This window comes from Artibeus jamaicensis, unplaced genomic scaffold, assembly GCF_021234435.1.
Source record: "Artibeus jamaicensis isolate MK-2021 breed Jamaican fruit bat unplaced genomic scaffold, CSHL_Jam_final scaffold_584, whole genome shotgun sequence".
Classification (NCBI taxonomy): domain Eukaryota; kingdom Metazoa; phylum Chordata; class Mammalia; order Chiroptera; family Phyllostomidae; genus Artibeus; species Artibeus jamaicensis.
Window position 1 is genome coordinate 9,728,460 of NW_026522048.1, and position 12,439 is coordinate 9,740,898.

At 38.4% G+C, this 12,439-nt stretch overlaps 1 protein-coding gene across 4 annotated transcripts in view; it reads right to left on the minus strand.

Annotated features, from left to right (window-relative positions):
- Positions 1 to 12,439, minus strand: part of ACSS3 (acyl-CoA synthetase short chain family member 3) — a 168,111-nt gene that overhangs the window by 24,738 nt on the left and 130,934 nt on the right. For all 4 annotated transcript variants that reach the window (XR_008390354.1, XR_005084340.2, XM_037158476.2 and 1 more), the window contains exons 12-13: positions 7,748 to 7,829; positions 5,410 to 5,532 (exon numbers count right to left, since the gene is read on the minus strand). Coding sequence is in view for 2 of the 4 variants with exons in the window: in XM_037158476.2 (XP_037014371.2) it covers positions 5,410 to 5,532; positions 7,748 to 7,829 (205 nt within the window). In the remaining 2 variants the exon portion in view is untranslated. The remainder of the gene's footprint in view (positions 1 to 5,409; positions 5,533 to 7,747; positions 7,830 to 12,439) is intronic.

Consider the following 12,439-nt stretch of genomic DNA (forward strand, 5'->3'; position numbering starts at 1 on the left):
AAGACCGGGAAAGCAATCCTGAGAGAGAAAAATTCATAGCATTGCAGGCCTATCTCAAACAACAACAACAACAAGAAAAGCTCAAATAAACCATCTAACTTTATACTTAAAGGAACTTGAAAAAGAACAACTAAGCCCACAGTGAGTAGAATGAAGGAAATATTAAAGATCATAGCAGAAATAAACAACATAGGACCCCCCCCCAAAAGGATGCAAAAGATCAATGAGTCCAAGAGCTGGTTCTTTGAAAAGGTAAACAAGACTGACAAACCTTCAAATCTCTAAGCAGACTCATCAAGAAAGGAAAGACCAAAATAAACAAAATCAGAGATGAAAGAGGAGGAATAACAACTGACACCAAAGAAATGCAAAGGATTGTAAGAAAATATTATGAACAACTATATGCCAATGACCTAAATAACATGGACTAAATGAATAAATTCCTTGAAATGTACAATCTTCCAAAACTAAATTGGGAAGAATTAGAGAATTTGAATAGACATATTATACCACCAGTGCAACTGAAGCAATAATGAAAAAACTGGCAAACAAAAGTCCTGGACCAGGTGACTTCACAGGTGAATTTTACAAAACATTCTGAGAAGAAATAACACCTCTGTTCCTCAAACTGTTTTATAAAATTCAAGAGAAGGGAAGTCTCCCAAACTCATTTTACCAAGCTAGCATTAGTCTAATTTCAAAACCAGATAAAGATACTACAAAGAAAAAAGTATAGGCCAATATCTGTGATGAACATACATCTAACATTCTCAACAAAATATTAGCAAACTGAATATGGTAATGCATCAAAATATGGTAATGCATGATCAGGTGGGATTTACTCTGGGAGTGCAAGGTCAGTACAACGGTTGCAATATGATTCACCACATAAACAAAATGAAGGATAGAAACCACATAATCATATCAATAGATGCAGAACAAGCATTTCATAAAATCCAGCATGACTTTATAAACTCAGCAAAGTAGAATCAGAGGGAACATACCTAGACATAATAAAGGCCATGCGTGACAAACTGACAGCCAACATCATACTCAATGGGCAAAAACTACAAGCATTCCCCTTAAGATCAGGAATGAGACAGGGATGTCCATTTTCACCTCTCTTATTCAATGTGATATTGGAAGGCCTAGCCACAGCAATCAGACAAGAAGAAGAAATAAAAGGCATCCAAACTGGACAGGAAGAGGTAAAATTGTCATTATTCAAAGATGACATGATACTGTACATAGAAAACCCCAAAGATTCCACCAAGAAAGTACTAGCACTGATAAATGTATTCAGCAAAGCACAAGATACAAAATTAATATGCAGAAATCAGTTGCATTTTTTATATACCAGTAATGAATCCCACTCAAAATTGATTCAAAGGGAATAAAATATCTAGGAATAAACATAACCAAGGAGGTAAAATACCTGTACTCAGAAGGTTATAAGACATTGAAGAAAGAAACAGAAGCAGATACAAATAATTGGAAGCACATGCTATGTTCATGGATAGGAAGAATTAAAATGTCCACACTACCAAAGAAATATATAGATTAATGAAATTACCATCAAGATTCCAATTATGTGTTTCATAGAACTAGAACAATATTTCAAAATTTATATGGAACCTTGAAAGGCCCCACATAGCAACAGTGATCCTGAGAAAAAGGAACAAAGTTGGAGGAATCACAATGCCTGATGTGAAACAACACTATAAGGCCACAGTAATCAAAACAGCATGATACTGGCATAAAAATAGACACATAGATCAAGGAAACAGAACAGAGAGCCCAGAAATAAACCCACACCATTACAGTCAACGAATATTTAACAGAAGAAGCAAACAGATACAATGGGCTAAAAATAGTCTATTCAATAAATGGTGTTGGGAAAATTGGACAGATATGTACTGAAAAATGAAACTAGACCATCTTCTTATACCACATGCAAGAATAAATTCAAAATAAATCAAAGACTTAAATGTTAGACCCCCAAACCATAAAAATACTAGAAGAAAATATAGGTAGCAAAATCTTGGACATTGCTCATAGCAATATTTCATCTACTATAACTCCCCAGGCAAGAGGAACAAAAGAAGAAATAAACAAATGGGACTGTCTCAAACTAAATATTTTTGCATAGCAAAAGAAGTCATCAACAAAATAAAAAGACAACCCATCAAATTGGAGAATATATTTGTCAATATATGTGATAAGGGGTTAATGTCCAAAATTTATATAGAACTTACAAAACTCAATGTTAAAAAAAAAACAAACCCAAACTACGCAATTGCCACATGTGCAAAGGACCTGAATAAACACCTCTCCAAAGAGGACAGACAGATGGCCAGTATATATATAAAAAGATGTTTGTCACTAAGTTACTAATCATCAGAGACATGCAAATTAAAACTATGATAAGATATCATCTCACAGCTGTCAGAATGACTAATTTGAATAAACCAACAAACAAGTACTGATGAGGATGTGGAGAAAGGAACCTTTTGTACTGTTGGTGGGAATGGGGATTGGTGTAGCCACTGTGGAAAGCAGTATGGAGATACCTCAAAACATTAAAAATGGATCTGCCTTTTGACCCAGCAATCCCACTTCTGTGAATATATATCAAGGAGCCCAAAACACTAATTCAAAAGAACATAAGGACCCCTGTGTTCATTGCAGCATTATTTACAATCGCCAACATATGGAAGTAGCCCAACTGCCCTCCAGTAGATGAATGGATAAAACAAGTATGGAACCTTTACACAATGGGATAGTACTTGGCAGTAAAAAAAAAAGAAAAAGAAAATTTTACCCTTAGCAACAGTATGGATGGACCTGGAGAATATTATGCTAAGTGAAATAGTCCAGTCAGAGAAAGCCAAATACCATATGATTTAACTCAGATGTGAAATCTAATGAACAAACTGAACTAACAAGGAAAATAGGGACAGACTCATAGATGGAGAGCAGGATGACAGCTAGTAGCGGGTAGTTCAAGGGGTGGAGGAAGTGAGCCATGTGGGGAAAGGACTGATAGACATGGACAACAGTGTGGTGATTGCTGGAGGGCAGAGAGTATAAGGGGACTAAATAATAATGGAAAAGTACAAAAAAGATTAAATTAAAAAAAGAAGAAGGAAAAGAAAGAACAGTATTGACCATAAAGATGAGCATGTAGATTAATGAAACAGAAGAGGTACTCTAAATATACACCCACTTAAATATTGTCAGCTGAATTTTAACAAAGGTGCAAAGGTAATTCAATGGAGAAAGGCCAGTGTTTGCAACTAATGATGCTTGAAACCACTGGTGTCCTTATTTAAATTTTTTTTTTTACTTACATCTGGCATCATATACAAAAAAACCCCAAAATGTCAATGTAAACTAACATAAAATGTAAATCAATAAAACTACGTGTAAAAAGGAAAAGAAAATATTTACGACATTGGGTTTGGAAATAATTCTTACATACAATATCAAAATCATAACTTATAAAAGAAAAAAATTGATAAATTAGGCCATATCAATATGAAAAACACTTTTTTCTCTTTTAAGAACACTTTTAAAAGAATAAAAAGACCAATCATAGATTGGAAGAAAATATTTGTACATCTTATATCAGACAAAGGACTCGTATCCAGAATATCTAAAGAACCCTCAAAATTGAATAAGAAAACAACCCAATTTTTTTAAATGGGTAGAAAAATTTGATAAATAGTTCATCAAAAAAGATACATGGATGGCAAATAAGCATATAAAAGGATGTCCAATGTATTAGTCACTACAGACAAGGAAACTAAAAGCACAATGAATACCATTACATATCTATTAAAATAGCAAAAATAAAAAATAACAATTCCAAGTGCTTATAATCACGGAAAGAAATGGGAACCATAGCAGTAAAATGTAAAATGGTATAGCCACTCTGGAAAAGAATTTGGCAATTTCTTATAAACTTAAACATACACTTACCATATAACCCAGTAAACTAACTACATGTATTTGTCGTAGAGAAATAAAAAGTAATTTTTTGCATAAAAACCTGTACTTGAACAAGTATACCAGCATTATTTATAAATGCCTCATACTAGAGGCAATCCAAGTACCCACTAATGGCTGAAAAGTTACATAAACCAATTAGCATATCCACACAATGGATTACTACACAGCAGTATGAAATGACAGGTTATTGATATGCACAGCTACTTGGATGGACCTCAAATACATTTTATTAAATAAAATAAGCCATACTTCAAAAGTTACATACTATATTATTTCTTTATGTGACACTCTAGAGAAAGCATGGGAAAGGAACAGAGAAAATTCAGTGGTTACCAAGGGTCAGAGATATAGAAAGTCAGATACAAAGATGACATTATGAGAAAACTTTTTTTTAAAGATTTTATTTATTTATTTATTTATTTATTTATTTTGAGAGAGGGGAAAGGAGGGAGGAGACAGGGAGAGAAACATCAATGTATGGTTGCCTCTTGTGCACCCCCTGCTGGAGGCTTGGCCTGCGCTCCAGGCATGTGCCTTAGACTGGGAATCAAACCAGCAACACTTTGGTTAGCAGACTGGCACTCAGCCACTGAGCCACACCAGCCAGTGCAGAAATTCTTTGACAGTGTTGAAATTTTTCTGTATTCTTTATGCGATGATGGTTATAAGAATCTATACGAGTAAAAAAAATCATAGTACCAAACAGTGAAAAAAGTAGATTTTACTCTATGTAAAAGTGAAAAATATAAAACAATTTCAAAAACTCTTTGGGGACTAACATATGATGGCAGAAAATTCTCAGGATTTGAGAGTACAATAAAATGTTTAAGTTTACACCACTTAAAGACTATATGTAGCCCTAACTGGTGTAGCTCAACGGGTATAGTGCGGGCTATGAACCAAAGGGTCGCCAGTTCGATTCCCAGTCAGGGCACATGCCTGGGTTGCAGGCCAGGTCCCCAGTAAGCAATGCATGAGAGGCAACCACACATTGATATTTCTGTCCCACTCTTTCTCCTCCTCTTCCCCTCTGTCTAAAAATGAATAAAATCTTTTTAAAAAGACTATATGCAAACCTGGTTATCAAGTAGGAACAAATCAAGAAGCTAGAAGCAATCAAGTAGCAAGTATCCAGAAGCAAACATACACAGACTGTCCTATAAAAAAATAAATATATGTAAGTGCTTAAAATTCTGTACTATCACCGGGATGGGAATGGGGGAGTGTGTGGAGGGCAGGCAGGAGGGGAAGTGAGGTGGGATACTGGAGTCACCTGGCCTCTGCTTCAGATGAAGAGTGTAGTGATTGTGCAGGTTGAATGACTCAAGCTCAGTAGTGATATCAGCTCAGCTCTGTTCCTAAACATTACCAAGGTAGAAGGCCAAAGTTCATCAATACCTCTTCAATGGCACCTGCAGAAATCCTGTGACCCGCAACATTTATCACGTCGTCAACTCGAGACATAACATACAAATAGCCTTCTTCATCCATGTAACCGGCATCCATGGTGTCATAATATCCCTGTAAATAAGAATAGGTAATGTCTAATTCGCATATACTATTAGGTAATATAATCATTTTTAAGCTTGGTAAAATATAAATGTCACAGGAATAAATGTACTGTATGCATTTGGCTTTTTTATAGCTAAGCCTATAGAATTAAACTACTTTTGATTTTGAAAGCTTACTAGAAACTATTGACTCCTCTAATAACCAGGAATAAATTTATGCATATATTTAAATATGTGTATATACTTGTATATAGATGTACATAATGTATATGTATATATATGTGTGCATATATATATTTGAGTAAAGCTTTTAAACTTGGAGTTGTAAAGTTTATGAACCCAATTCCTTTTTTTAATTGAAAAGTAATAGCTCCAATATTTCCAATATAATTTGGTATTTCAAAGTAATTTTTTGGTAGATTTATTCTTTAATTGTGTTAATATTTAAAAGCTTTAAAGCTCTCTATGAATAATTGCAAAATAGAGCACAGTTTATTAACACGGATTTGGATTAAACTCGAGCTTCAGTGAAACGTAGTTAGGTATTAAGCATGAAATTAAAATTTTAATCAACTCAAAGGAGTAGCACATCTTCATTGGTCCACAAGTCATAATAGAATGAAGAATCAAGAAGAAGTAAAAAGAAAGAAATATAACTTCCCCAAGACCTCTGAGTTACCTTGATACCTATGTTTGTGAGCATGGACTTTGGGACAAATCCTGATGAGTCACTATTTGTGTTCAACACTCACTGTGCACACCAATTAAATGAGGTAACAAACTATGCCTTATAAGGCTTTTGTGATGCATACATTAAATGGTGTGCATAAAGAGGGCAGACACAAGCACAGTATGAGCCCTCAATAATTAACACTCATTGCAATTCTTGCAATTACTATTAGAGGGACAATCTAGAGTATTAATTCAAGAACATGGACTCTGGAGCCAGACTATATGGGTTCAAATGTTAACTTTGTTACCTTTAAGCTATGGTCAAGTAACTCAATTTGTCTGTGCTCTTATTAACCCCTTAAATGAAAGCTTTGAGGTAAGGGTAACAGGGCAGAGTACAGATTCGCTACCGATAGCTTAAACATATACTGGGACATGGAAGAAACTTTCAGTGTTAAAGGTGACCATATTATAACCACATGCATATATTATTTGCCCTTGTCAGGTTGTAATTAACCATGCCAATATTCTGATGATTTAACGGTGGCCCATCAAGCTTTAGACTGAGCCGACTAAAGGCAACTCCGCTGACAAATCTTTCCTGCCACTGTCCCCCAGGGGCTTCTTTCCTCTTGGCTACAGAGATTATTTAACTATGAGATCTCTTTCTAATGGAAGTTATTTTAATTCTTGTCATCTGTCTAGTCGATTAGGTTAGCTATTCTTCACTCACAAATGAAAAAGGTAGAATGCTAAATACTCAAACGTACTTTTTTTTCTTTTTAAACAAATTCTGATTATTCGTTTCCCCTAGGGAATAATGGGACCAGGTATCTCTCAAGGAGAGACAAGGAAAAGACAGCAAGAAGATGATGGCAGGGCCCTACTGGGTGTTATCTCATCAATGAAGTTCTGCTGTAAACACAAATCGCACAACCACGGCAGGCGTGAACAGATAAAGGATAAAACAGACAATAAATAGGAAGGCGCTGTCTGTTACCAGGTGATTGGATGTTGTGTGTTGAGAACACGGTCTCTATCCTGTATTTGTACTTTAAAATGTTATTTTAAAATGAAAAGCTCAGAGAACACTCAGGGAAGACATCGAAAATAGCTACAGGTATAGAAAACTACAACTTCGGACGAACCCACCAGTGAGTTTGCTCACGTAACCAGGAGCCCAGGAGGGGAAGGGGTTTTCCTGGCAGTGGTGTTCTGGTCAGGGCCTCAGTCTGTGAAAAAGGCCAGTGGAGGAAATAACAAAGGAAGTCCCGAAAAGTTTACCTTCACAATAATGTTTCTAATACTGAAGGCGGTGAAATTCCAGAAAGAGCTACTAAATCAAACTGAGAAATTTTTCATCCTGAGAATAATAAAAATAATTATAAAAATCACTTGTTTATGTGGTTTGGACGTTATTATTGTTGAAGCCTGGGAACTGGTCCACATAACCTTTAAAAGTTCCTTTGTGGTCAAGTTGCTCCACAGAATAGCCAAGAACTATAGAGACATAATAAGAAGGTTTAAAAACAAAAGCATAATAAAATTCTTACAGGAAATTTTTCAAAGTATAAATGCTTGAATGCTTCCTGATTCTTCCAGAGTCCTGAAAAAGCCCCAGGTGGTAATGGCAACCTTATATAAAAACAGAAGAGTTAGAATCATGATGGATGTGGTAACAAAGACAGGATGATGAGAACTAATAACTTTCCAGTATAATTACAACTCAAATCCCATAACAAAATGTAAGCCCTAAATCTGCGGGATAGCCCCCGTCTCACTGAGTCGTTGACCTCCACACAGCAGAGTCGCTGGGGGATGACTGCAGTTGCTGTGTGTGCATACGAGGCCCACGCATTAATGTTCCGATAGTCAGCAGCAGTAATCCTGGTTTCAAAGAGAAACTTAACATCTGCAGAAAGAATCCCAAATGCATCCCTGAATTAATATTTAAGAGAGATATCCTTCTATCATAGGCAAATCAATTCCTTTTTTTAAGTATCAAGGTACCAACTTCCCGTCTCTGTGTAATTAAATGCTCCGATTAAACATCCCATGAACTATCTTATCTTCACAATCAATGTGCCTCCCCACTCTGAGAATTCCCTCCCACTGCTCCCTCCTCAAGTTTTTCTTTTCATGACCACGCAGACCTATGTTATTTCTCACTCCTATGAACAAAACAGAAGGCAGTATACGTCTCCTCTTTTTAACCCATTTCCTTGTACATTTCCATCTGTGAGGTAGCTAAAGACATGGCCTCTTCCACCCCCCGTGATGAGGGCTGGTGGGGGAGGGGGAGCGCCAGAGGAAATGTGTATTGTTTTGGGACTGGTTTGTAACTCCCTCCTTATATCCTTTTGGGTGTGGATTCCTGTCCTGTGACTGCTTCTTGCTGCCTGTACACACTGAGACAATGTAGCTCCAGGCCACACGTAGGTTTGTACAACCTGGACCCATGCTGCCTTTGCCGGGGACCCCTTATAATGAGCCTCGGACTGAAGGAGCTGTGGTCTCTCTTACACCGACCTGCCGCCGCCGCTGCGCTCCCCTGTAATGGGAGTACTAAATGGCACATGCACCTCTGCTAATCTACCAGGTGGGGTTTCTTCCCAGAATACCACAAACACTTAAGTAGCTCTCCGGTCTGGAGCTCCTGCATTACAGTATCTACAAATAAATGAATACATTCTTACATTGATTCCTTGTAGGAAGTACCACATAACAATCCAATGTGTTCTCTGGACAAAGGAATCTTTTAGATGCTCTATAGTTTGGAAGTTTAGGTACTATAAAACTTAAGGATTTTCAAAAATCTGACCTCCTGTACTCACACCACAAAAACACTAAGTAAAGGAGTTAGTTCGCAGCGCTGATGCTGAGAAAATTGAAAACAGAGCAGACATGGCCATTGCTTGCATGAGGCAACTTCGTGGACCTGGCAGGCCAGCGTTAGACCTGGGAGGCACTGAATTCTGTTTTCACTTTCCGTCAGCAAAAAATGGGATAAGGTTAGCAAGTGGGATCCACAGCCCAGCTGCACTTGCCTATTTTCACCATGGCCAGCCTCCCTGTAGGGCCTCCCTTGTTAGATCTTCTTTTTGTAATATTTTAAGATGAAAGAAAAAGGATACATTTGCATTTCTGAACCTCATATAGTTACATAAAACATATGAGAAAGCATCTTGATACCTTAAAAAAAACCTGCAGGGATGCTGCCATGTCGCTCCTGCAGTTGTTACTGTTACTGTTCACGGAGAAAGCTGCAGGAAGGCAGCAGGAGGAAGCTCAGGTCCTTTTAACTTGCTTGTGTTCACCCTTCCAATTCACCATGCAAATAATTTCACTCCATGAGTTTGTGAATATTTTATAAACCAGTGTAAAATCATTGATTATGAAACATGAAACTAAAATAAGAATATGGCAACCACGACAAATCATTTTCAATTTATTAGCAACATGTTCAGGGTGTGAGGTTAAAGAAGTGAAGAGGACACTAAGAAGAGGCTGTAAAGGGGTGTAGAGTGAGGGTCCCCAGAAAATAGGGGAAAACCCACATCAACCTTGGCGGGGAGGAGGGGCAAGTGAATGATACAAGACACTTGGCACAACAATGGCAAGTTAAGAGCTGTGCCTTTTTTGGATGAAGAAAGCTGCCTCCCAGGGCCAAAGGTGTGTGTGACTTCAAGAGCCTAGAATGACTTGTGACATAGCCAGAGGAGGCAGATGGCCCTGTGTCGTGGGGAATTCTTGCCCTGATTAGAAGATGGCAGCCAAAAGAAGGTAAAAGATACGCGGGAACTGGCAAAATTGGCACATCATAGGAAGGGCCGGCTATGAGGTCACATAGTACGTTCTGGGCCAAGCGTTTAAAATAAGGGTGGGCTGAGACAAAAGGAGAAAGAAGTCATGCAGGCTGAAAGGGTGGAGATGGAACTCAGCTGTGAGGTCTGGTGTATAGGGGGAAGGTCTGTAGTAAGAAGGAGCAGACTACGGCAGAGCTGATGGAGCTCTGAGGGGGCCTGATTTGTGAGAGGTGCTTGGAGCTGAACTGGGAAGGGGAGCACTGAGCTATTGACTTCTGCTTCTCTGAAGGATGGATAGAGAAGTCGCTCTCCCGGGACTGTGCCTCCCTCAACTCCACCCGACCCAGTGTAAAACTGCACGTGTTTTCCTGAACCACTGCATGGAGGCTGAGAGCAATATACCCCAGACCCTCGGGGAGAGAGCTGCTGTGATTGGACAGAGACTCTGAAACACACATGCGCACCTTCCAGGGAGGATAGACCTCTGTTTGTGTGACTGGCTGATGGGCAGATGAGGACGTGAGGAGCTTCTGGCGTGGTTTTGGCTTATGGCCTTTCAGGAGGCAAGGAAAATACTGAGTTTCCTGGGAGAACAGGGCTCTGAACAGGAATGCTCTCAGCACCCCCTGGGTTGGAATCCTATTAATAAAAACCTATCTGCTTCAACACTAGTTGTTGGGTCATGTGTCAAGGCACTGCATGGCCAAGCCCCAGTTTCCTTGGTTACAAGGTGACCAATCATAATCCAATATGGACCAAAAGAAACATCATTAACAAGCAAGGCCAATTGTATGTAAGCAATAATAAACCTGATGGAGATGCTTTCTGCTTGCACATTAAATGATAAATATTTTTCAGCTGTTCCCAAGAAATACATCATGATATATAGTCCTTTCTGTCTTTCTTGGTGACATTTTTTTTAACAGACACATGGGTATAAGAAAGTATCTCCCTACAATAAGAAAAATTAAAAGTAACTGCGATAATGAATGACAACTGAGATTCAGACTGGATTGGGGACAACAGAGAGTAGTGGGGGCAAATCAGAATGCATGTCAGGTTTAATCTGTAGTTCCACCTGATTGCTGATATGCAGAAATTCTGATCCAAATCCTTAAACATGAAACATTGCCCATACTAAGAACTATGCGTATAGAAGGACGTGTGGTTAAACAAGCATCTCTTTCATTTTATCTACCAAAACTTCAAGATTGTAGTCCACCAGCATTCACACACTGCCACCTCACAGTACATGGAAATACTTAAGAACTTGCAATAATTATGCAAATGAGTTAGTACTTAGTGTACTGAATATCATCAGAGTTTCCTAGTGGTTCAGTATGTACCTAATTCAGTGAGTATACATGGGACTAAGAGTTTAACATTTTCCAGTACAAATGTTATTGGCAAGAAAGAGGATATCTCATACTTCCCAGAAGCTGGAAATATCTGCAATCTCTATTTTTCAAATAAGATGCCTGATAATCTGAGGAAAATACGGTACTTGAGGGATTGATGGACATGGTCCTTCTTCCTCCCATGACAGGGGGCTGGTCAAAGTTTACTGGCTATAAGGAATGTGCATTGTTTTGAGAATGGATTGTAACTCCCTCCTTATCTCTTTTTGGGAGCAGCTTCTTGTCCTGTAACTGCTTCTTGACCTTTTATACATTGAGGCATTGTAGTTTAGAGTCACACCTGAGACATCCTTCGTTTTGGGCCCCTTTTAACAAGCCTCACTAGAGAAGGCATGGTCTCTCTCACATGGACCCACTGCTGTTGGTGCCCTCCCCTGTCATGTGAGTAATAAGTGGCATGTCCACATCTGCTAGCCCTCTGAGTGGTTTTCCTGGAATATCATGAATACTGAAGCAGCTCCCAGTTTGAGTTTGGAGCTCCTATGCTACAGTATTAAAAACTGGTAACAGATATAATTGTTAATTATATTCCTATAATTAATAAAAGTGTGAGAATAAAAAGTATAGGTATTCATCCTCAGAAAATACAAGCTTTAAGGACATAGGCTTTCTCAGCAATTGCATAAAACTTTAAATATCTGCATAAGTTTTCTGAAGAACAGGAAGAATATAGGTTTTTATGCCATCCCTCATTCTGGTGAGAAAGGCCTGCATAAGGTTATATATGCCTATAGACCATGAATATTAAGAATAACACACCAAGGGTATGATCCAGGAAAAGGGAGCAGAACAATGAGAAATCCACCCTCGCTGGTGTGGCTCAGAGGATTGAGCGCTGGCCTATGAAACAAAGGGTCACCAGTTCAATTCCCAATCAGGGCGCATGCCTTGATTGCAGGCCAGGTTCCCAGTGAGGGGCCTGCAAGGGGCAACCAATCAATGTTGCTCTTGCACATTGATGCTTCTCTCCCTTTCCTTCTCCCTTCTTTCCCCTCTGAAAGTAAATAAATAAAATCTTTTT